At 43.6% G+C, this 25,763-nt stretch overlaps 2 protein-coding genes across 2 annotated transcripts in view; one reads left to right on the top strand and one right to left on the bottom strand.

Annotated features, from left to right (window-relative positions):
• The first annotated feature begins 14,788 nt into the window (after positions 1 to 14,788).
• Positions 14,789 to 18,675, top strand: RASL11B (RAS like family 11 member B). Its single transcript, XM_042053417.1, has 4 exons — positions 14,789 to 14,972; positions 15,061 to 15,117; positions 16,185 to 16,261; positions 17,103 to 18,675. Exons 1-4 carry the CDS (start codon positions 14,849 to 14,851, stop codon positions 17,568 to 17,570), a joined length of 726 nt encoding a protein of 241 aa, XP_041909351.1. The 5' UTR covers positions 14,789 to 14,848; the 3' UTR covers positions 17,571 to 18,675.
• A 1,525-nt stretch (positions 18,676 to 20,200) lies between these two features.
• The window catches only part of SCFD2 (sec1 family domain containing 2), a 195,569-nt gene continuing 190,006 nt past the window's right edge, over positions 20,201 to 25,763 (bottom strand). The window contains exon 9 of the mRNA XM_042053407.1: positions 20,201 to 21,887. Within this exon, the coding sequence (XP_041909341.1) occupies positions 21,795 to 21,887 (93 nt within the window). The 3' untranslated portion in view covers positions 20,201 to 21,794. The remainder of the gene's footprint in view (positions 21,888 to 25,763) is intronic.

Genomic DNA, 25,763 nt, shown 5'->3' with positions numbered 1-25,763 from the left:
CTCTTTTTTTATTTTCAATGATTTCCACTATTCTATGCTTTTCTTTGCCTCTCTTCGCAAGACACTAACCTGTAGATCTCAGAGGAGAAAAAGTTAGTTCCAAAAGATAAGCTACCTTATTGTTGCTGCCCTTGCAAAACTTACTTTCAGTTTTACTGAACACAGCTTTTTAAAGCATTTTTATTTCCATTCAAAGATCTGATCTAAAACTTAACCTTTGTACAGGGTTCTAATATGTTAAATATGCACTGATCTTTGAAAAGAAGTACAAACACCTTTTATTCTGTGTATTTTTTGTCTTATTTAACTTAGTTATTTCTAAGATAGTATTTCTCAGGTTTCAGGTACAAGGCTGACTTTAAGATACAAGTTTCATGGTTCCTGTGAATTTAATGTTTAGTGACATCCCTGGGTACCCAGAAAATGGATTCAAGAGTAAAACCTAATGCTGTCCTTTTAATAAGAAATCTGATAATGAACAGAAAAGGCATCACCCTCCAAAAATGGGCTGGAGCAGCATTAAACATCTCTGGCAGACAGGGCAGCATTAGCAGCAAGCCTGGGGTGCAAGACACATGCAGGCATGCTGCTCTGTCCCCATATCCTGGCTACTGGCTCCCTGCTTATCAAATAAGAGATAATTGAACTTGACCTTCACTCCCTCTGAGCATTTCAGAAGTCTGGATCACTGTCAGTCTCTATCCCCTGCTGTTCTCAAAAGCAGAGTTAAGGCGGGGGGGGAAAATGACACCACAGAATCCATGCACTTGCTCAGGGCCTTAACAAATTCACCCACCCCCCCAAAGTGGTCACTGTTAGGCTGCATTGCTGCTGAGTTGGCAATTTTCGATGTCAGCACTGCAGATCTTACTTTGTGACTGCAATAGCCACAGGACTGGCCTGTGAAGTCATGTCTTTGGACTACCTCTGATTCCATCTAGCATGAGAGGGCTCCAGGGGAAGTCTGGACAGTTGCCACAGTGCATATGACTCACTGTAATAATACAGGTTGTCTTGGGCTTGTGTCCAGTTCTTGCTCTACTGAGAGATAGAAGCTTGCGTTCATCAACAGGACAGCAGCCCCTACCTGTCCAACTTGAAGTATGAATGAATCATTGGTTTGCCTCTGCTCATATGGGATATGGCATTCTAGCAACAGTCATTGTTGCTAGAGAAAACTTTTATTTTCCAAGAGAAGGACTGTTCATGTTAATTATTCTCACAGCTGGAATGGATGTATACAGCTCCCAAAGTCCTTTTACCATTCAGAGTTAATAAATGCCAACAAAAACTTCACTATTTCATTAAATAACAAGTACAGTTTCTAGTCATTTGTTTGGGGTTTTTTTCTCTGAATATTTAGTACTGTAAAGCATTGGCTGAAAATATATAAACTCCTCTGGAGCCAATGTCTTATTCCTTCAGCTGAATGTTGCCATAGTGGATGACACAGAGAGACACTTTCTTGCATGTTTTCTCTCTCTCTGACCCTCTGAAGCTTGTTTCTTGTCTATCACTCTGCTTTGAGAAAAGAGGCAGGGAATGCCCTGTCTCTATAGAAGTATTAAGTCCAGAGGTTGGAGGAGACTCCCGAATAGAGCAAGATATGGCTTTGGCTGATCTCTGGCTGAGGAGAATACTGAACGTAGGTCTTCTGCTTTCTAGATGAGCACTGTGGCCTCTCCTCTGTCATGAGCAGTCATAGGCAGTCTCCATCATTCTGCCCTCTGAAGAGAAAAAAATGAGCTGAAGATCTGCGCTCAAAGGATTGACCTGTGTCTCTGAGTATCACTATCCCTAAGTGTCTTAGCAAAGCTGGGTCTAAAAAACTTCACAGCATCAGTGTTCATACAACCAAGATCATCATGTGACCCTTTGGACATAAGGAATGGACTGGCTCTGTATCCTTCCTACTAACTCTGTCTGATAGCAAAGTCCCTGTGAAGCTCTGCTGGGCCACAGTAAGTCCTGTGGATGTCCTCCTGAAGCTGCTTTGGCCATCCCCCAGGAGAGGATGACCGCCACTGACAACACGGCAGGCAAGGCCTCCAGACTTTTTGCCTCATCTTTTATTTAGCTGTTGGTAGGTGGCTCTGTCAACTTGCCAAATAGATAAAAGTTAATCCCACCTAGGGAATCATGGGACTTCACTCCCAGAAAGCTCCTCCAACTTTCATTCTTAGCCAGCACAGCCTGGCCTCACTTGCACTTCGAAAGCACCTGCACATTTATTTTCGCAAGCCACTATTTTACTACGGATGTATCACACCTTGATAGTGCTTTTCATCCACCCATCTTTGTGTTCTTGATGGCAATGTGAAAGATTATTGCATCACTCCAGAGATGGGGAAAATGGAAAATCAAGCAATTCAGTTTGCTTTTGGTATAATTCAGAACTGGAAGTAATACAGCATTGCAGCTAACATCTAGGTGAATGTTTCAATATTTATGGTCAGTTGGAGAGGCCTAACTACATATTTTATAGTTAGGTGAAGAGCAGAGCATGTTTTAGAAATGCACACTCTGTGGCCACAGTTAATACACCCCATAATATCTATCAGCAGACTCAGAGGGTGGGAATGAAGAAGAAAGGAGAGGGGGAACCATCCTGGCTTTCTTGAAAACAATGAAGTGGTGTCTTGAGTTTTCTGCAATTAGGAAATCACCTACATATACCTTTATTCTCTAATACTATTTTTGTGTACAGCATGTTTCCTCTTGTTAAAGCTGATTGAATACTGGGGATTTCAAGAAGCAAGTATGTAGAAAGGCACTAGCAGGAGGCTAAGAAACCTCCTGGAGCAATGGTGCTGATTCACAATCTCATGTTTCTTGTATCAGTGGTCTTGTTTGGGGTTTCTTGCAGAGCCACACTAATCTTACTCTGGCTCTCTCAAAAAAAAGCATGCACCACAAAACCATAGCCCGCTAGTACTTGTTACAACACATACTGCTTCCATTTGTCTCCTTGAAAGATACTGTATTTCTTTACCCGCAGTTTTTCTTCTCTGGGGGCTGAGGTATGTCTGAGCTCGGAGGAGCTTGCCTTAGCTGTGACTATGCCGTGTGCCATCTGGGTCTTCTCTTTCTTCACAAAGGGCTGCAAGACAGGACATGTCAGCCAAATTTGGCAGGCGAACAAAAGCCATTTAGATACTATAAGAAAAACAACTGCTCCATGGTTTGGAAGCTCTTGCTGGATTGCATGGTGAATCAGAGCGTGTCCCTTACTGTTCCACAACAACTCTGCTCCTAAGAGCACAGCCTTGCAGCAAGGCCAAAAACAAGCCTTGTGGTGTATGGATTTTCATCTTGTAATAACAGCTTCATTTTCTAGACATGAAGTACATGTCCTCCAGTAATATGTGATAAAATGTCAATTGTACATACTCTGTATCCAGCCTCATTGCCTGTGCTGGCAGCCTCTCCTTGGGAGCCTCAGCAGCCCTGCACACCCGTCATGCTTAAGTTTCCTCATACACCCCCTGACAAAGCCATACTTGAAGCCACAAGTTTCCCCTACAATCCACCAGCAGTATCTTATGTGATCTTTATGGCAACTAGCCAGAAGGAAGTACGTGAACAGATGTTGAGGGAACAAAAAAAAAAATCAGAAAAAAACCCCTTGTGAGAATGAACAGACTAACTTGCTGTGAGAGACAGGGCTTCCTGACCTCAGACCCAGGCCATTCATCCAATTTATGGCACCACTGCAGTGTGCCAGTGCCCATGCCACTGGTAAGATCATGAGCAGATGCAAACCCCAAACTGGAGCCGTCTCTGCCTTCCTCTTGGCACCACTGGGATGGCGGCCATCTGCTCTCTGGGGTGTCCTATCATCACTGGAGGAGGATGGGGGAAGCTCTGCCTTCTTGCCCTGCAAGCTCTCAGGTGTGAGGGGGCCTGGCACCGAAGCCTGCGGGAATGCCACCAATACAGGGGCCATGCTTTTGGCTCAGGATGCCAAAAAAGCACTCAAGCCTTAGGGTAGGAGGGCAGACAAGAGTGAGGGCTGGGCCCAGCGTGTGACTTTGTATGGTACAAAGGTGGTGGTGAGGAAAGGCATGGGAGTTTGATTGGATTTTGCCTGGTGTTAGGCTGGGTGACACGAAGATGGAGCAAGCGGATCGGGACATGCTCCACCCTGAGGTGAGACCAGAGGCAGACCCATGATCGCTGCTGTTCAAGGTGTTGGCCATCTCTTTACATTTTGATTCCTACTGCTGTCAATGGTGGCACTCACCTTTGGGCACCTCAGGTCTAGGAGGGCACTCACTTCCTGGAGATGCTGAGGCAAGGCCACCGAGCTCCAGAATCCCTGATGATGTCAGCAAGCTTCAGATCTGGTCATGGACAGAGGCTGGGCTGAACTGAGCAAAAGAGAAAGGTTTCTTACTTCTGCTCATGGCAACAGCTAATCTGTTTTCTGAAGCAAATGAATCCTGTTTGTGTTTCCCGCTGCTGCTTGGATTTCAGGAGTCCATAGCTGCTGGCAGAGCCAGGAGCTGAGGCTGGCAATAGGCTCACCTCTCAGTCCATAGGCGCTGTTGCACATCACTGCTGTCACTTTTGCTGACTGACAGAATGCCAAGGATGTAATGACTGAAACAACAACCTGCAAAAAGTATGTCTGTATGGCTCTGTTTAACAAACCTATGCATTATGGACTACAAAATATCGTAGTGTGGATGCATTCTTCCCCAGCCCCACTTTCCAGAGTACTGCCATGAGGCTCCATATCCAGCCTGCCTGTAGTGTCCTTCTCGTTCCCCATCACAAGTGCTGGCTGCAATTCACTTCCTTTGCATAATTTGTTTTCCATTCTCTACTTGTTGGATACTTCTTTTATCATATTCAAAGACTTTTTCCCTGAGAATATGTTGGGCAGTTTTTAAAGTGCTAGTGGAGCTACAGGCCTGAAAGATAAACCAAAACTCACATAATTTGCCTCTGCATTTTATTTAAAATTATAAGAAATGACAAATAAAATATCCTTCCTTAGTACTTCTTTGCTAACTAAAAGACAGCCTGTCCTAGTGTTAGGAAAAATTGTAAGCTAAATTGATATAGATGAGTTGCTGTACAGCTTTCAGAGAGTCTTGAAAAAAAAGGTTTCTTTCTGTAAATGCAATCTTTTATCATAACTTTGAACAAAGTTTTCCACTTCTACAAAAGATTTAGTAGACAAAAAAAATGGGACATCCATTATCAAATGTAAATGTTGGTTTAGAAAATACTGTATGAGTAGAATTTGAGAAAATTATGCTTTATTGTAACATATGTTTTGTTTTTTTCCCTGGAGTATTTTTACTGAGCACTGAACTTTTTTTCAGGAGTTTTTATTTCAGAGTTAACATTACAATCTCTCCCGGATCAGTAATAATGTAGTTGGTACTGCTTGCTGAGAGGACAGAAGGATGAACTGCAACTTCAGTTTTTTCATAGCTGATTCATAGACCAAAAGAGAACGAATCTTTTATGTACCACTGCCTCCTGATATTTTGAAAGAACACGTATTTTGAAACAGCTGAGATTGCAGTTACTGTTCAAATACAAGTGAAAAACATTCTAGTTACGTGTTAATGTTTTATTCATTGCTATGTGTGATATTAATGCAAAATGCTTCCACTGCTCAGTTAGAAATCCTATTATCAGTTTGCGATGTTTCAGCTATTTCGGATGTCAAGACGATAGAGAATGTGGGATTTTAAGCAGTGAGTCAGCTGTTATCTACATCTACAGCTAAGTAGTATGGCTGGAATAACACCTCATTTGACTGGTTCTCCTAATTATTTTTGTCCAAAACCTATTCCCTTTCACACCCATGGGAATTCAGGAAAGATGCTGACAATAACTACTGGGGAGAATTACTATCTATAGCTAGGCCTGCAGATACATTGATCCTTTGTCTAGAATGCAGTAAAAACCAATACGTATCAAATTTCAACTTTGCCTAATTTTCCAGTAGTTGGTTCTAATTGGAACTGCTCTTAAGCCTGAGTTATTACACAATATTTTTCTATTGCTCTTAGCAAGCATATAGCTTGCTTTACAGCTAGCTTAATGCTGATTCTTAGTATCCTTTTCAGCAATTTGAAATAATGTCTTGAGTCACAAGTCAGTCTTGGCCAGAATTCCTTTTCAATATAAAAGAAAAAATGTGTTTTACAAACACAACTGTGAAAAAGCATGAATTTTCCCCACACTTTCTAGATACCTTTTTTTTCCAACTTCAGACTATGGGAATGCATTCTGTAGTCTGTAATTCTATTCCCATACAATGAAAATTAATGTAAACTTTTATTTATGTCAACAGTGGAATTAAACTTCTAGGAAAACACATACTACATTAGTAGCACAGTGGTATATAATGAGGCATTTTCTTACATACTCAAATAAAGGGATAAAGGGTACTACTTTGCATTTAAATGCCCCTTCATCTCAAATTTAAAGTGCAGTATTTCAGGTTGACACTTATGGAGAATGTAGTTCCAATCCTCCCTTTGCCAGTTAATATGTGAAGGCAGAGAAATCCTGAGGTCAGACAAAGCCCACTGGTAGCTAAGCTGCCCTGAAGCAATTGCTCTGCAACCTGCTCCAAGCACAGGAAAATGTCCCTGATGCAAAGAGCACAGAGTTGTTGTGAAGTCTCATCAGGAGCAATAGTGAAATGAGGATAAGCCATTAGCTGTCTTGATTGTTTAGGTTATATCGCAGAGATTTTAGGTTTTTTAACAACAAAACCAAGCCCAGTCCTACCTCCTGAATGCTGGCTTGACTGGTGCTGAGAGCCCTGGAGGAGCCCAGTCACTTGCTGGCATGTGTAAGGCTGCCATCAGTCCAAGCCATCTGTCCTGTCTGGACAGGGGGCAACTGCTGTGGTGTATTAGTATCCCTTCTGTGGCCATCTTGTAATAGTGCAGCTCCATGGAAACCAGAAATTAAGGAAAACCCACATTAAACAAACAGATCCAGATGGAAATCCCTCTGCCTTTAGCCAGCTGGTTTGTTTTCTGGGCCTCAATACTGTCAAAAACTTGCTGCCCCAGCATGCACCCAGGAGAGAGACCTTTCTCAGAGGAGCTAGTTTAAGCCCAGGATTTCTTTCACATCTTCAGCTGTGTCCAACAATAATTAGTAGTGATTAGGGCTTCATTTTGGACAGTGTGAACAAGAAACTTCCTCTCAGGTTGTAGTTCAGTCTGGTTTGAATAAAAATACTTCCTAGGCAGGTGGATAAAACTCACCCCAAGCTATGGTGTGCCAGGGCATGGGGTACCCAGGTACAGCCTGTCTGAGGCTCTTGCCTCTACAGTTTCTGACTAGAAGTTAGAAAATAAGCTGCTCTCTGTTAGCATTTTTCTTTCTCATTTGGTGGAGATTTCTGTGGTTTATTCAGAAGAAAACATGACTAATGTATTCATACGTTGAGACTTTTTACATTTGTTTGTTTGCTTCTGAGAAAGCAGTGAGACTGAGTTAAAAGTAAGTTGTAGTTCAGCCACAGAAACACATCTCCAGGCTATTCTGGGCAAACAAGATTACTTCTTTTCAGAATTCCTGAATATTTTGAGAAGAAAGCAATAGTGGTCTGTTGTAGCTTAAGAAACACATGGAAATGTTTTCCTTCTATCTGTAATTGATGCTTTTCTTTCTTCCTATTATTAATATGGCATTACACCTTTACATGTGCAATTGAAGGAGCTGCAGCAGCAGTGCCCCTTCGACTTGGCCAGCTGTGCAATCACCCTGCTGGCTGCTGGGGGAGGCCATGCCAGGGTGAAAGGGGGAGAAAAGCTGGTGGCTGGCGGGACCAGGGCCCCATTTCCTTCCTCGCCTGGGGACCCATTCCAGCCATACCACGCCACAGCACTGCAGGTAGCACGGGGCAAATAACTCTGGGCTCTGAGCAAGAAAGCAAATACAAAAATGACCATGAAAATTGCCCAACCAGTTTAATCTGGTTCCAGCCGGGAACTGAATTTCTACCTTGAAACACTTAAATCCCATTTGGACGGCATAGATTTACATTCCAGATGAGGAATTAATGGCTTTCACACAATATCCTCAGCAGAGATGCCCTAGCATACCAACCTCTGTGTTTTTGGTAGATGGAATTTGTAATTCCTCCAGGAGCTGCATTCTTCCAAGTGTTACTTCTATTTTTGGACTGACTACTTGCTTTATTTAGGGGGAAAAAAAAAAGAAACCAAAAACCTGTGCTCTTGTCAAACTGTAGATGCTATATGAGTCATCTATACAATAACACTAAACCATACTTCTCTGTTGTGGTGCAGTTCATCATCATCACAAAGGGGTTTATAGAAAACAAACATAAATGACAGAGTCTGCTTTTAAGCTTCCTGTGTTTAATCCTTGTGCATATTTAGCCAGCTGAACAGTGTACTGTTAAAAAATTGATTGTTATTAAAATGTTGGAAGTTGCAGTAGCTGAAAAGTCTCATTTTTTTGCTAATAAAAATGAATGCCATTCCTCTGACAATTTTTGGCTGCTTATCTGTAGTCATCTGCCTGCATAGTAATTGTGTGAATACTAATGACAATCCTGAAACTTTCATGAATAAAATGTTTTTAAGACTGTTAAGACTGCCTTGTAGAAAGCAAAGCTTGCTCATTTAATGTCTTAAAACACAACATTCACTAAGCATCACCAGTGGTTTTTAGCCTTGAACAAAACAGAATATAGAAATGTATGAGACAGAAACACAGTGAAGCAGAATATAACCCGCTTCCTGAAGTCTGCATACCTATACAGCTTGCTAGTAGTGTTTCCCAAGTGGGAACCATTTACTTCCCAGTTTTGCCTGTTACCTTTTTATCATTTATAAAGTTTGGATATTGACAAAATATTTTGAATCACCTGGTTCCTTGTGGAAATCTCAATACTTTCAGACGTTTTAAAAAACTGTTACAAATTGTTAACAGCAATTGCATTTGTAAAATGGTATGTAGATCCATTTCCTAGTGAAAGGCAAGATGAATAGAGTACCTAGTTCTTTTAGGCATTTAAGGTCTGCAAAATCTACTAATGTGAGTTTTTCATAAGGAAAAGCCTCTGATGAGTTGCTCCTTGCTCTAAGGAGCTCTGCTCTCCTCCGTGATCCCTCTCATGTGAGCTGGCAGCAGGTTATCATCTCCTCTCACAGGCATCATTTGCTAGGCTAAGGAAGCCTGTCCTTCCTCCTCTCTTGTAAAACTGCCATTTCCCCCCTGACGGCCCTCACAGCCCCTTGCTGCACCACTTACACCTGGAGCATTGATGGGAAGACCTGAGCCTGGTACTGCTGGGGAGCTCCCACCCATCCCATCACCCTTCTCGGCCAGGTATTTGGCCTAACATGCCCTACTGCCATGCTTGCTTCCTATATAATCAGGTTGTCTCTTTTCTCCTTGTTTTCCGGGAAGCCCTTGGCCCCAGTCTGTAACATTTACAGAAGCAGGCTCAGAGACATGGTCTGGCATGCAGGCTGAGATGTGATTCTCACAGTTTTCCTGCCCAAACTGTTCCAGTGTCCTGAGGGATTTGTTCATTCAGGTAAAGAGAGAGAAGGACAACTTTTGAGTTTCAACTGCTCATCTCAGAAACTTCAGGGCTGCAGTCTCTGCTTCAATGCAGTGCGTTTACGGGACTTTGCCATATTTGGGTGTATAAAGTACTGAGGTGTTTCAAGATAAGGTAGCAACTGGAAGGAGTTGGAGTGGCAGGTACATGCTGGGCTTAGGCAGCCTAGCTCACTTGGAATTTGAATTTTTCTCATGCATCTTTGCTATGTACCATGAAAAGCCTATGAAAGAGTTAGTAATTCCTGGACAAAGGGAATGCTTCCTGTGTTGCAGCATGGGCTGATTAATTGAGGGTTTAAAACAAATGCGGAATAACATCCAGATCTTCAAGTATATTTAGGCTCTCTGTTCCTATGGGCAAATGCCAATATGACAGGAGAGAGTGTAATGGTAGGACATTATGCAATTAAGGCTCTAATAAAATGCATATGCCTGGGGGAGGATGAGTTAAGGTTGCCCAGGCAATCTTATTTCTGGCATTCTCTATATTTTCTGCATTTGACTTTGCAACCTACACATTCACTCATCATAACTTTCTGTTGTAGTATGTAGGTATGACTTGAATTTACACCCTTCTTGCTAAAGAAGTTATATTAGAAATATAAAGTTTTCAGTATCTTTTGACTCCAGCACAAGGCCAGCTCAAGCCGTGTTCAGTGAGGGTGTGTGCCATCCTGGCTAAAACCCTGAGCAGGGCAGGACATGGGCACCCAGGGGCACTCACAAGCTGCCCAGCTGCTGCATGCCCAGAGGCGCCAGCTGAAATCTGGGGAGGTGGTAATCAAAACGCTGCCTTCCCTCTCCGTAGTTTAAGGGATGCAACTTCTGGGTGTCAACACCACAAACTTGAAGGATCTGCAGAGGTTAGACTTGCAGAATGAATGTGAAACAAGCTCTTCATTTACCTAGCAAATGAGAGAAACTGTACCAGCCCCAGAACTCCTCTGACAGTGTCAGAATCATCCTAATGTTGCCCTGGCACAGCAGGACTTGTCACTGACCTTCCCCAGCGCAACCTGGGCATTAGCCCCTTGATGAACTGACTCTGTCATAACATCAAGTGAGCTTTAGAGAGGTTGGTAATGTGACTTTAGTGCCACAGTTTTTAGAAGGCTTAATAAAGATCCTGAGGCATTCCTAAAATGGCAAACAAAAATTCTGCTATGTTCTCTCATATACAATTTTGAATGAAGTATTGGAGATTCTATTAATTCAAGACATTTTTTCACTGGGGCTTTCACCCCCACTTTTCAGATCAAACCAGCACTCTGTGTGCAGAACAACTGCTTGTACTGTGGGAGCACAAACCAGCACAAAAATATACTGACAGCAGATGGGCAGCCCTGAATGAAAAACAAAACCTTGAGCTTTTCACTTCTTGGATTAGAGTTTGATAGCATTACATAAAGAGGAAATGGGAAAAAAATGCAAACTTAAGAAGATAAAATCTGATTAAAATGCAGACTAATATAATTGCAGAACATTACTCAGGCTTTCTTGTGGAGAGAGAAAAATGTCTGCTATTGTGCTGCTATAGAAACCACATAGGGCCGGCGAGTAGGTGAGAGTGCACGGAGCGTGTCATTCCCTCTCTCCCGCCTTTCTCTCCCCTGGAATGAAGATCATATCTTGCTCTGTAAGCTTGGCTTTTGCTGGCCAGGAGATCTCTCCCAGTACAGAGAGAAGTTGTTTTCCTGCTTATGTAGTTTCCCTGCTCCCTCCCTCTTTTGTATTGCTCTTGGAAGGTGGCGCAGGGCTGTGTCAGAGGAGGGATAAGCTCCAGCCTTCTCGGGCTTTTCACAGGGGCTGGTTCACTTGGCTTTAAAAGTTGGGAGCATGGAACACGTTGTGCCATGGAAAGGGAACTTCCCTGTATTTACTCTTATAAAGCCACAGAAAGATCTCACAGCACTTCGGAAAGTAAATACTCATCTGGAAAGAGCAGCCTTTGACCATGTTTCTGCACACCGTGTCCACAGCACTTGTTTCTCTGAGGAAATGAGTTAGAATTACAAAAGCACCGGGTAACAAAGTAAGGTTTATTCCCTGGTTGTTGATGGAAGTGTCTTTAGCGAAAGTATAAACCAGTACAAACATACCCTCTGTCCAGCAGCATAAAATAAGCTATAGAAATGTCCCCCTGAACTGTGGAAGTGTATTCCCACCAGGTCTGACCTGTGACCATCTGGGCTAAGGCCTCGTCTCTGACAGCAGTAATTTCTGCCTGAAAGGATGACATAAGAAATTTTTTATTAAAAAGACTGATGAATGAGAAAGCCTGTCCACACCACATTAGAGCTCTTTCTGATCCATAATACTTAAGAAATTTGTGCAAAATTTGAGAAGATAATTTACTGCTGCTAATGAATTCTAAGCAAGCACAAAGTACTGAAAATGCATCTCCTTATTTATAAATGCGCACTTCTTTTTATTACAGACATAATTTTAGGTTTTGTTCCAGAGCCTTCCTACAGAAATTGACTCAGTGACTCAAATATGCCTTTTAAAAGAGCATATTTTGTATCTCAGTTTTTCCAGAAGTTCCACCTTTCAATCTGGTTGATTGTTTTGCTTTTGGTATTTTGAGATAGAGGAAGAAGATGCCATTTTCCAGTTATTTTAGCACTTTCATCTAGTCCCTATTAACCATCTCCTTTTTAAAATCAGTTTATTGAGGCGTTGTCTCATTTTCATCACCCTTTCCCATTTTCTCTTTTTGTGGTTTCTACCACACCTGTTTATGTGTTGGAGACACCACAGCTGTATGCATTGCTATGTGTTAGCATATTTATTTATGGAATGATGTTAGAATACTCTCTGTAGGCCTCTAGAAGGGATCATTGAATCTCATAGCCACTGAAGTCAATCACACCATGTATTTCCTTCTATAAAATTCTCCAGCTCAATTTTACAGAAATTAGACTTGATTTTGCTCCTTCCACTCTCTTTAGAGATATGTTCCGGTGTTTTGGTACTCCAACTGAGTTTATATCCACTTATTCTTATGCTGACATTGGCTCTCAGTTTCAACTTTCCTGGCTCCTCCATTTTCTAAGCCCCACTTTTGTATATTTTATTTTGTCTCAACTCTTGAACTGTTCTTACCTCAGCTACAAGCTTTACTTTCTCACTGATTCTCCTTCCAAGAGAGGCAGGCGGGGGGGAGCAAGCAAGGAGCTGTGTGGTACTTAGTTGCTGGCTGGGGTTAAACCACGACAAACAGTGATTTACTCTTGACCGGCTGACAGAATCACACACTGAACTGCAGATCTTTTCTGAAATTACTTATCTGACATTGCTGGGTTTACATTTCCCTTTTTAAACAGCTCCTACCCATCTCAAGATTAACTAGTCTCTCTTATCCAAGTGCTGATCGTATAGCCAATGGAAGAATTTTTCTTTTTATTTAATCTCTGTCATTAATGTTAACAAATTTAATTATATTTTCATTAAACCTGTTCTAAGAGACACAGTTTCTCCAACATACTAACTACTCCCAGCTCTGTCAACAGCAGATTTCATTAGCTTGCTTGTGTTCTTGATGACACCATTGTAATGGAAACATGAGGGATGACAGGAGCATTGATGAATCACACAGAGCACTTCCCTTCACTCTGACACCTCCCATATAAAACACCCCTCTGTTATTGTGTCCTGATCCACATGCTCTTCTGCTTCAACAGCTGTTTCTTGTCTGGACAGCAACAGGTATTATTGATCCCAAATAGACGACATCTACCACATTTCATTTCTTGAAGAAAGAGGCAAGGAGAAAGATATCCTACTGAAGTGACGTGTCATGTAATTGCATACTTAATTTTTATTCAATGTATTCTCATATCTTTAATTATCCTTTTCTTCAAAATTTGTCTAGATTATTAAAAATTATTTCCCTCCCTTTCTTTAATGCAAGTATTCCATAATGATTTGAGTTCTAGAGTGAAACTTTGTGCTCTTTTCACCCCCATTTCCACACACTTGGCCTGTTTGCACACTGGACAAGATGGTTTATCTGCCCCCACTGCAGTAATTAACCACAACTTTCTTCCCATTACTCATCTTCCTTCTGCATCCATCTTTCATGTGATCATCTTTATTAAAATTAGAAGCAAAATGCTTCTTGGTTTTCTAAATATTGCCAGACTTCCTTCAATCTGTATGCCCTTCTCACTGCATGACTGCGCTGCCCTGTTTGTTTTTCCCTGGTTGAGGTAACTACATCTAGTTGACATTATTTACCTTCTGTATTTCATCATCTTGAAGACAAAACTTTCTTAGGAGAGTGAACCTCTTCACTTTTACCTTTAGGTTTTCTATTTCCAATGACCTTAGTTACCAAGATGCCAGATAATCTATGAAATGCTTTCCCTTTGCTCAAGGTACAATGCCCAGGTCATTCCTGCTGCACCGGCATAAAAAATCCAGCCTTTTCTTTGTATTCAACCCTCTGAGTCCTTCAGCCTTGTTGATTTATCTCTAATTGTGTCTCTTTCTCCTTTTGACTTAGAATACCTTTCTATAAATCTGTTTTATCCATCTATTTATTTTAAACTGCACCTAGGAAACAATTCCCCCCCCCCCAACGTGACCTTAGTAGTCTTACAATACACCCACTACTCGCAAAGCTAATCCACCATCACCTCTGGTGTTGGCCTGGTGGCCGGCAAGGAGAGCAGCTCCTCTATTGTACCCAGCACTGCTCAGCCGCAGGGCAGGCGTGGTTCAGAGTCTGCTCTCACCTGCACGGCAAGGCAAGGCAAGGCATCCGGAGGTGGGTGGCGGAGGTGTCGGGCGGCAGGTGCAACCCAGACTGGCAGCCACAGCACCGATGCCAGCCCGGGAACCAGGCAGGTGGCTGAGCCTCTAAGGACGCCGCGCGCGTTTCAGTCAGCCTGGCGGGATTTTGGGAGAAGACGGCGCTGAGATCTTCGGAAATCGATCCGTCGCCGTTACGGTGCTGCGGGTGTTTGACCCGCGAAGAGCAGGGAGGTCACACAGAGACAGACTCCTCACTTCTGACAGCCTTCCCCACCCAGCCCTCCCGAGGAGCGGGCGCCACCGCCCCGCCGCGCCCCCTCAGCCGCTCCCCCTGCCCGGCAGGGGCGGGACGCGGCTCGGGGCGTGTCTCGGGGTGCGTTCCGGGGCGTGGCGGGGCGGTGTTCGGGCGCTCTGAGTGGCCGCCGGGGGCCGGGGCGGGACGCGGGGGCGAGAAAAGGGCCGGGGGCGCGGCGGCGGCAGCGGCGGGCGCGGGTCGCGGAGCGGGATGCGCCTGACGCAGAGCATGTGCACCATCGCCGAGTGCGCGCCCGGCGGCGACGGCCCCGCCACCGCCCGGCCCCGCCTCGTCAAGATCGCGGTGGTGGGGGGCAGCGGCGTGGGCAAGACAGGTGAGGGGGGCAGCGGTCGGGGCGAGGCGGGTGGGGGGCTGGCGGCGGCGGAGCGCGGCTAATGGTGCCTGTCTGTGCCTGCCCGCAGCGCTCGTGGTGCGGTTCCTCACCCGGCGGTTCATCGGCGACTACGAGCGGAACGCAGGTAGGCGAGCGGCGGCGCGGCTTTGTTCCCGCCGGGATGGAGGTCGGGCAGGGGGTACCGCGGGGCGGGGGCAGCGCGGCCGCTTTGCCGCCGGCGGTGCCTGCCCTGAGGGTGCCCGGGCTGGTGGGCGCGGGGTGCAAGCCCTGAGAGAGAGTGTGCAGACCCCAGCGCTGAGCCGAGGCGCAGGTGGGAAGGGAAGAGCTCGCTCCCCCCGGGGCGCTCGGCAGGTGCTGTCAGCGGCCCGAATCCCCGGGCTTCCGCGGCTGCTGCCTCCCTGAGAGCCGGTTCCCTCCCCGGTCTGCTCGCAGCCTTCGGAAAGGGGCACGCCAGGCACAGCCACATGCGATTTGTGATCACAGCAGCTCTAGAGATGGGTTGTACTGCAGGTCCCTGACAGAATTCACTTTATGTGGTGAAAGTGCCCCTTTTTTGAAGGAGTCTTTTAGCTAAAACAGGAAAACATTCTGTAAACCTACTGTTGTATTGTTTTTTTGCAAACTGAGTGCCAGCAGCTACGTGGGCTAGGCAGGGCTAGCTAAAAGGGGGAAATGGAGAGGTGATATTACGTATATCATTCAGTGAGTACAGTGCAGAGTCTAAATTAATGCCGGTGTAAAATATACCGTCTTCTGTTAAGGAAATAACTTGAAAAAGCCAAAGAAATGAAAAAAAAAATCCAATCAACCCAGAAAACCTTACAGGCCAGCTAACAGGGAGCTGCACTAAATTGTGGAAATACTAAATGACAAGAAAACTGCTTTTCTATATGATAAAAGCTGGCTATTTTGCCCTCTTACCATTATCATTCAATCTAAGACAGTCTTAGAGTGATGAAGTTCCAAGTTGCCTACTATTTAATGCCCAGCTTCCATACAAGTCAATTCATTATTTAATCCCAGGCTTCTAGTAATATCATAAATATTGTTAACACCCCAAAAGCTTATAACACTGGTTTCTTGCTTCATGAGTGATGATATGACTTTCCCTAGACAACTAATGGGCAGCAGAAGCAACATTTGTCTGTAGAGTGGTGACTGTACTTGTGAACCTGTTGGTGTTCTTGTCAGGTAATCTCTACAGCAGGCACATCCAGGTAGATGGAGAGATGTTGGCCATCCAAGTGCAAGATACTCCAGGAGTTCAGGTAAGCTAGATGCGACCATGTAGTTTACCAGAGTAGTTCTAATTGTTCGTGTGCTTGCATCCCTCTGTGCAGCATCTTGTTATGGTCTTTCTGTAAAACATTTTGCTGTCCATTTCAGAGTTTGGTGTTCTGTGTGGGAGAGGTGGTAACTTGTGTTTTAACCAGTCAAGCCAGCTGTGTTGAGAGACTGTTTCAATGAATCATTTGTTCATTGGAGGCCCATTACTTTTGAGCAGCTGAATTACTGAAGTGCCTCATTCCTGTATACAGGGAACATTAGGCACAAACCCAGAAACAATTCAAACTGGTATATGTGAAATACGGTATACGTGAAAACAAATGTCATGACCACTGCCCAACAAGCTTCATAAATATGTATGACAAAGTAAAGTCTGCTACATTGTGGCTGTGCTTATTAGTGTGTCACAAGTTAAAGTTTTGAATGTATAGACCTGAGTAATGCTGGATTGTTGCCTTTTTGAACCGGGCAACACTCCAGGACTAAATGCTTCCAGCTCATATCTTTGCTTCCCCAGACTTACTGTCTAGCCAGTTAATTTCCCATTCTGTGGAACTACAAAGTCTTTCTCTGCATGCAGAACTACTCAGGTCAATTTTCCATTTGAGTATTGCAAACTCCAGTGTTAAATTCCAGCTTTTTGCAGCTGAATCAACATCTGCGTTTATTCGCTATGCTCAGATTAAGTTCATACTTACTATGTGAAATCCAAATATATGTCTGAAGCTGTAAAATGCTATTTGGCTTTACAGACTCTTGAAGACAGGTTCCTTTAATCTTTTATGACTTCAGCTATCTAATTTGAGACCATTCATTTTTCAGATCCATGAACACAGTCTGGATTGTAATGAGCAGCTGAAGAGATGCATTCGCTGGGCAGATGCCCTGGTGATTGTTTTCTCCATCACTGACTACAAGAGCTTTGAACTACTCAGTCACCTTTACCATCATGTTCGACAGCTGCATCCAGGGAACATGGTCCCTGTTGTCATCGTGGCAAACAAAGCTGATCTCTTGCATATCAAAGAGGTGGAGCCTCAGCAGGGACTTCAGCTGGCCAATATGCTGGGCTGTACTTTCTATGAAGTATCTGTCAGTGAAAACTATAACAACGTCTTCAATGCCTTCCATCTCCTCTGTAAAGAAGTCAATAAACAGCAAATAACCAGCACCCCTGAGAGGAGGAGAACCTCTCTTATTCCACGGCCAAAGTCACCCAACATGCAGGATCTGAAGAGAAGGTTTAAGCAAGCTTTGTCTGCCAAAGTGAGGACTGTCACTTCTGTTTGACAGCACAGCCCTTGGTCTATCCAATGTTTAGCTTGAGATTGAAACCTGGGGTGTTTAACACTGGCACATGTAGAATCCAAGGCATTGTGAAAGGAGGATGGTTTGAGTAGCCTTTTGCATGGTAGTAGTCTTTAAGCAGTTGCTTAAAAAAGGAACAGTATCAGATTAGGAGAAGAAAAAAAAAACCCAAAAACTCCTGAAAAATAGTTCTAGGATGTCACTTGCTAAATAGGTATTTTCATTTGGAAAGGGAACTTTTTAGTAAATGAAACAATTTGCCTTTTCCCAAGTTGGACAGATTTGGCTTTCATTTGTGCAGAAACCTTTTTGCTGTAACTCAACTTGAGCAGGGAAATGCCCTGAACTGCAGGTCCCTGTTCAGAAGTAACCACTTAAGTTTTGTTCTCACATGGATGAAGGACAGCATGATGCAACTGTTTAATTTTATTGCACAGTAGAACTGGTTTTTTGTGTATTTCAAAACAAATAAGCAAACATCAAATGGTTCTGTAAAAATAAGAGTAAAATAAGTAGACAGGACTGAGCATCAAGACTGTAAACAATGGTCCTTTATTTTTTACTAATGTTATTGCTGACAACTTGACCAGACTCTTTGTATGCAAAGCTATTGTCCACAGGGTGTAAACATATCTAATTACAAACAACTCTTTTACTGTCTGAAAAAAGTACTTTCCAGACTAAATGATCCAACATGGAGTTTGTGAGGAATGAGTGTGGAGTTGGAGTGATAGCCTATTACAGATGCCATTCTAAGACTTTTCTCTCTCTCCTGTATGCAGCAGGCACAAAAAGAACAAAAGGTGTGAAGCATGGCTGGCTCCAGGCAATGAAGCTGATGGCTTGTTCTGAGCTGAGCCAGACCCTCTTCATTCTTAAACACATGGCAGATTTATATAAATACTAAATTTTTTTTTTAATATTGAGCCAATGGAGTTGAGAGCCTAAGGGCCTTATACACATGCACTTTAAAAAGCCAGTCGTGCTTTTGTTTAAACTGTAACTTATTTATTTTGTGTACAGATACTCCTTCTAGGGAGTGGACTTTTCATTCTTACTGCCCGGTACATTAAATTTTTGAATTGCATGTTTCCTTGTGTGTTCTTTGGGGGTGAGAAACAAGGAGTAACAACCAGTGAAATGTTGAGACAAAGTAATAGCTTTCTCAAGGTAGTTAGCATACACTGCAGAAACAGCAAGGTGTCCTTTCCTGCCTGTGCTGTTGCTTTATTAGCATAAACCACAGCGGGGGAGCTCTCACAACTGCTTTACAACTTCTTTTTAAGAAATTCTTTTAGGAGAGGAGCTGAATAAGGCAAAGACCTTTCAAATTAAAATGGGATTCTTCATTTCCACTTGTCAAAAATACTTTGGTATTTCTCTCTTGTGAGAAAGGAAGGGTGTGAGGTAGATCAAAACCTGGAAGACCATGAATTGTAAGTGACTGCCACTTTCTTAAAAAAAGGAGAATATATATGTTTTGAGCTGTATCACAAGGAAGAACTTAATCAAATTGCAGGTCAACTACCTCTTTCATGTTTAAAGTAGCTTTACTAAAAAAACTTCCTGAGGAGGATGTTTGTGCTGGGACTAGGCTGATGGCCATACAGGCTCACCTGGTTAGCACACAGATGCAATAAATGGTGCAGGGAAACTCTGACAGGGTCCTGCTGATGATAATCTTTTGGACCATGATTTACTTGCCAAGTGACTTAGGATTGGAGTTGCAAACAAAACTGAGCTTGCCCTTCCACTCTGAGCTTATACCAAATAGTGCTTAGCTTATTAATAGAGAAGTAAACCAATTTCCCAAGGGTGGCTTTATGTTTTCTCCTCTGTACATTTTGAGTATTGCTTCATGTTGCAGGCAGAGGACTCAGACACTCCTTGATGTGGTCCTGCACCTGCCCTTGCAAATCTCTTCTGTGCTGTTTCTACTCATATGGAACTGACAGGAGATCCCTTATCCCTTGACCTTTTCCCCAAGCACAGGTGCCATGTAGCTGCTACAGCTATTGCCTACGAATAAGCTTACTATTGCACTAGGGCCACTGGAAAGACTCCACTGTACTTTTGGTCTCGAAGTACTTAAGTATGAGATGGTGGCTAAGTTCCAGCATCACTTACCACAGCTGTGGCCCCACTGGCTGAGAAGATTCCTCCAAAGAGTGTGTGCGCCTGGAAAACTAGTCTCTGTCTCAGTCAAAGGAGCTATTTGACCCAGAGGAAGTGCAAGATCACCAGTGTCTGCTTAGACTCACCCCCTGCCTTCTCTATACAGTAGGTCTGTAGATGGCCAAGTCAGAGACCTGAGAGCATTTGATGAAAGAGGGGTGAGGGAGTGCAGACCACAACTGGCAGCCTCCACCAGCTCAGGAAAGCAGCAGCACCTCAGAGGTGTGAGCACCTGAGCTCAGCAATGGCCACTGGACACAGGCAAGCCTTTCCGCTACGAGCAGCGTGTAGGAAATGTTCTAGGACACCTCCCAAGACAGAAGGTCTAGGTTCCTAGGGGCAATCAAATAATGCAAAAGTAAAAAGGGTTGCAGGAATATGCAGTTCTGGCATGTGTGGCTCTGCATACTAGGAAAAAAGAAGATGACAAATCAGGCTTGGCATTGTAAGAGCATTGCTTTATTGGTTATAGAATTTATGAAACAACCATATTCTAAAGAAGACTGAACAGTACAGGATGACAGAAAACCCAAGAGACCAGCTACTTGCTTTCCAGTTGCTCTATTCAAACTATTCCTTGAGGTTTTAATATTGCAATCTCATAGCATTTCTCATTTTTTATAGCACAAAGTTCCATTCTATAGTCATTCTTACAAATTTCTCTTCCACAGAGACGACATTGTCCATGCTTTATAATCAGTCCATTGTTTCCTTCCAGCCACTCAAAATTGAACTTAAACCAAAATGCACCCTTTTCTGAAGACCATCATAAACATTTAGGAGAACTAATGCTAGCTAGTGAACAAAATTTAAAAAACTACTTCCCATTTAATCTACTCCTTTGGCATAATAAAGAATGCTATGATAGAGTGAATGTCACTTAATTTCACGTTCTCATCTCAGTGTAAGCTGTAGTCGTAGCATTACTTGGATGAAGCAAGAGGATGCAGCTTTAGAGCTCCACCATTTCATGTTGCAATTTGGAAACCTCGGTGCTATATGCAATTAAAATCTCTATTGGCTGCTGCTCTTACATCACAGATTGTAGCAAAGTTTTATAAAGAAAAATTACATAACTGAATTTGATTGCAGTTCTTTCGTGATTATAAATTAAAAATAAAAGCTGTTCTTTAATCATGCTGCTCAGAAATCTAGCTCAAGAAAGAATCTGTGCTGGGGCCCCTTGAAAATGGGATCATGCCCTTTTTTTTCCCCCCTTTCTTTCTTTTTCTTTTTTAAATGCATGTGAGGGGAGGATTCTTTTGGGGTTATCATCAAACCATCACAGCCCATATGGCCTCCTGTGTAAATCTACAGAGAAGTGTGCCATCAGAAACAGTCTTTTCTTCTGGGACTGTGGGTGGAGAAACTAGAGCAGGAAATGGAAAGCTTAGAGAGAAGCAGCCATGTAACCCAGCCCCTGAGTCTGGCTCTCTGCTTCCCTGTCTCTAACAGTCCTGTTGAAAGAGCATCACCAGACAGGGAGCTGCTGTGCCAGCTAAATCAGGGCTGCTGTTCCATGATCTCTCTGGAGTGAGGGACAAAGTAAGAGTAGAGACTGTTCACATTGTGTAAGGCACACGTTTTGCAAGGTAGCACGTCAGAGGGTGGATTTTGCTAGCCTCTCCCTCCTTCAGCAGCATTTCCCACCAGCTGCAAACCCAGGAAAACCATCAGGAAAAGGTACTGCTTGGGGAGTGCAAACTGTGCATCACCTGGTCCTCAGCTGCTCCTTTTCTAGGGAATTGTTATGAACAATCACCCTCACCACGCTGAGTGAGCCTGGGAGTGATTCAGCACTGCACAGTGCTATCGTTAAGGAGGGGAGATTTGTTGCTGGACAACTGGACCATTTTGAAGAGCTGCCCACGAGCTGCAGATGTTCCCTTGCAGCCAGATACCCAGCTGTTTCACCTGGAGCTCTTACTGCAGCAGGTGACATGACAGTTTTTGAAGGGCTCTTGAGAAGACTGACAGAGAAGGGATTTGATGTTTCCAGGCAAGGCACTCACTCCTCCACAGCCTTCCCCATCAGATATGAGCATCAGGCTGGAGACGGTCTGGGGCAAACAGCAACTCAACGGCACTATGTGGTGTCAGGAGTACAGAGGAGAGCACAATTACCTGAAAAAAGGGGAACAAGAAACAACAAGTCAAACTGGAAGGGACTGAGACAGTACTAATGAGCCATAGATAGTAACTGTTTTTTACCCAGCTCTAGGCAGGCTGTCTGCTTCTGGTGTTTACTGACAGGGCAATACAACTTGTCCAGTGAAACTGTCTGCTCGCTAATAACTGTAGTTAAATTGCTTTAAGGAGCATAATGACTGGTAGCATTGTATGCTTAATGAATGTGTGCTTTGACACATTTCTACCCACATCTTACCTTGTGATTTATTGTGACTGCCACTGGGTTTACTGCGAGGCATCAGCTGATGAAGCAGTGGTTTCCTCTCCTATAGCACAGATTTGAGTGATGCCTGTTTCCTCTCAGCTGAAGGTAAGGTGAGCACCACAAAAGTGCCTGCTGCAGGGAGCCAGACTCCCTGTTCAGAAACGTCTCCTCAGACCAGGCACAGGCTGTTCTGCACATCAAGCTCAACCTTGAGCAGTGTCAGATGTTATCACTTTGGTTTCTTCCAGTTTTTAATCCCAGATGGGTCTGATGAATGAAACCATCACTCACTACAACCATGACACATATCCTGCTGGGTCCAGGTATCTGTTTTCCTAATATATAATAAGTATATAATTTAGGTGTTGTGATAGGGCAAAGCTATCATCCAGGACTGAGCGTGTACACTCTTGCTGTGAGGAGCTATCTCAGGGTCAAAATCATAGGACACTGCTCTTACTGAGCCCCAAGCTTAGCAGTGTCCATAGGGTCAGGATTGCAGGCAGGGATCTGGGGGCAGATTTAATCATACTAGCCCACTTGAAAATGAATTTGCTTCTTCAGCGCAAAGTCAAGGAGAAGAAGTACAAACATCAACAACAGAGTATGTCTGTGTGTCCATTTATTGCAGCATCTATCAAATGCTGTCCATCACATGGCTAAAGTATGTGGTAATGCTGCATTTCAACTTTTTTTGTTGTTCTTTCATACATCTTTTCACTTCAGATACTGAAAGGATCCCTTCTGTATTGGTGATAGCTTCCCCCTCACTTCTCCTCTTCCCTTGTCCTCCCACACAATCTGCAGCAAACTGACACTGATTATCTCTTCCTTCGTGAGCCTGAAAAACTCTCTGTAACTTGCAGATGCCAAAGGCTGACACTGTCTTACTTATGTTACATGAGACTTAGACTACAGCACAGTATGTGCTCATCTTGTTATCACGCAGCTTAACTCTGAAAAACACGAAGGGACATGTTACCGAAGTTTTTTGAGTGTACAAGCCAAACATCAACAATAGCCATTGACAGATAAAAGCAATTTCTTCTTGGAGTCCTACCACTGAACCCTCAGGGGATTTGTGCAACTAATAGCAAGCCCAGAGAGAAAACTGAGATCTGCAACTTTTATGTCTCAGAAAAGATGCTGCTGAATACAGGAGGACTTCTCTCCTTTCCCTCCAGTATCTCCAAGGGCTCATTGAGGGGGATAAACGTGAATGTTTGTTTTTTCCTTTTTACAGAGAAGAGGGGAATTGCCCTGATAAGTAATGTCCATCTCTTCTCCAGGCAGCTCTCTTCAGGACAGTCCTTCTCCTTGTTTCGTACTCTGTGCCTGTCTTACACCGTGCCTGTCTTTCATGCTTCACCTGAAGGGCTACCCCTCCTAGTGCAGCCAAGGTGGAAGAGCCAGGAGCTCCTATCCTGACCCACTGAAATCCAATGGGAAGTTTTCCCCCAGCAGAAGGCAGGGAAGGATGCAGCTAACATCTAAAGGTGCCTCTGAAAGAGTATATCAGTCTGCCTACCTCAGCCACAACCACATAGATGGTAGTGCATGTCGGGAGAAGAGAGGGGGAAATATTCTCTCATGCTCTCTCCCCTTTATTACTCTCCTGATTAAAGCAGAATAAGAGAAGTAATTTCTTCCTTCAAAAAGAGGATACTTCTCACTAGTTATGGGGAGCTATTTGCCACCATCCAAAACCAAATGGTGCATAGGAAACACTGTATTCCTTTGTGCTTCTCCATGAGAAATAAAATTGTTGTTCACATTCAGATGCAGAACTGTTCTGTGGATGGAAACATGTGTCTCTTATTCCACATTTAAATGTAATTTGCCTAAACTCCAAACAGTTGCTGAAGTAATCAGTGCATCCTCTCAGTTTTTCTTCAGTTACTTTATTCAGTTTTTGTACTTACACATTTCTGCATTTTTCCAAGAGCCAGTAATTAGTATAAATGTTAGTGCTTTCTTTGACTGGAAGGGACTTGGAAGGCCAGTGTTTCCCTGAAGCCTGAACCTGATTGCCTGAACAGCAAAAAAAAGGCTCTGTTAAACCCTGGCTTGAGTTAGATAAATGCCTGGCTTTTTGAAAAGAGAATAATCCCAAACAGGTGGTGCATATTCACAGCTATAGTGCAGAAATCCAGGTAAATCCAACAAACTTACAAACTTTTTTTTGGTGAGACACTCGCACAACTGCTTAGTTTCTTCTTTCTCTTCCTCCTCCCGCCTCTCCCCCGAAGTCCTTTCACCTCTAACACAGCACATTTGGATAAAAGGCAAGATGCAGTAAAAGCTTAAAATGCTTTAGGAATCTGCCTCAGAGGGTGACCTGCTGCCAGGGTTAAGCCAAAGCAAAGCAACACCAGATCCCATGTCACCACTGTCAAGCCTTAAGTCCCTCTAGAAAGCCAGTTGAAAATCTCCCTGCATAGTTCTAAACCAACTCAGATGTTAACCCTCTGTTTATCTTTCAGGGTGTCTTAATACATTGTGTGTGTGGATTAACTTGTCCATCAGTATGTCACAACTCAATTCCCCTCCAAGAGGGAAAATTTAATTTGCTATTTTGAGGAGATTACCAGTAGGTTAATAGGAAAGAATCGTGTTATCAGATCAAAAAAAACCACCGCTAAAATGGTGCTCCAACTTACAAAACACTGCTTGAGACTGCCTTGCAAAGACAACTGAAACACGGAAAACACATGTCAAACTGAGGGGCTGCTCTGCCTTTGGTTGGCTCTGTTTTGCTAATGATTTCTCACTAATCACAACTGCATTCCATAGGAATTGAAAACAAGATGTTTACAAGCCACCCTGGAAACTAGAGTTATGTTTATGATGCAGCTGGTTACACAGCACTTTAGAGTTCTTGTATTACCCTGTGTATCTGCAGTACTCAACACACACCTGATTGGTCCTCCACAATTAATGACAATTTTTAACATCTCAGGTGCCACCAGAGCTCACCTATCTTCCTCCTCTCCCTCCTCCATTCAGATGACAGCTACTGTAGTCAAGTTCTGCTGCCAGAAAGTGGATGAGGCAAAGACCAGCCACATGGACATTACTGAAGCTTCACTGTGGGAACCATCCTTCTTCCCGGAGTCCAACAGCACATTCAAAGGACGCAGAAACTTGGGGCTTTCTCCAAATCACCTGCTTCAGGCTACTTAAGGTCTAGTGGTCAGGTATCTATCAGAGACACCTGGCCAGACACAGGAAAAGTACAGCTGTATCCAGGTTAATTTATTTTGCTCCTCACCCTTGCTAGTTGGCGTGCCTGCAGGATTACCCCTCATAAGTCACTAGGTGGTACCCAGACTCCTGAGTATCCCTGCGCTATGTCCCGTAGTGGACTGCCAGGGAGCCTGTAGCTTTTCGGACAGCAAATGTTTCTGTTTAAAAGGAATACAAAGACACTAATCTTTTGAGACATGATGAAAGCTACTTCAAATTAATGCCAGTCTGTTCTGAACTCTCCAACCTGAGTTTGAACTTTCGTTGCTGACTACAACATGTGAAAAAACAGATCCTTGGTGCCTGAATACTTGTTGCCTATGGATGTTTCACAGCAAAACCCTAACATCATTTCTGCC

Source organism: Corvus kubaryi, unplaced genomic scaffold, assembly GCF_017639235.1.
Source record: "Corvus kubaryi isolate FWS band 111438036 unplaced genomic scaffold, C.kubaryi_AGA036_p1.0 split1-131, whole genome shotgun sequence".
Taxonomy (NCBI): domain Eukaryota; kingdom Metazoa; phylum Chordata; class Aves; order Passeriformes; family Corvidae; genus Corvus; species Corvus kubaryi.
This window is presented reverse-complemented; position numbering and strand designations above follow the sequence as displayed.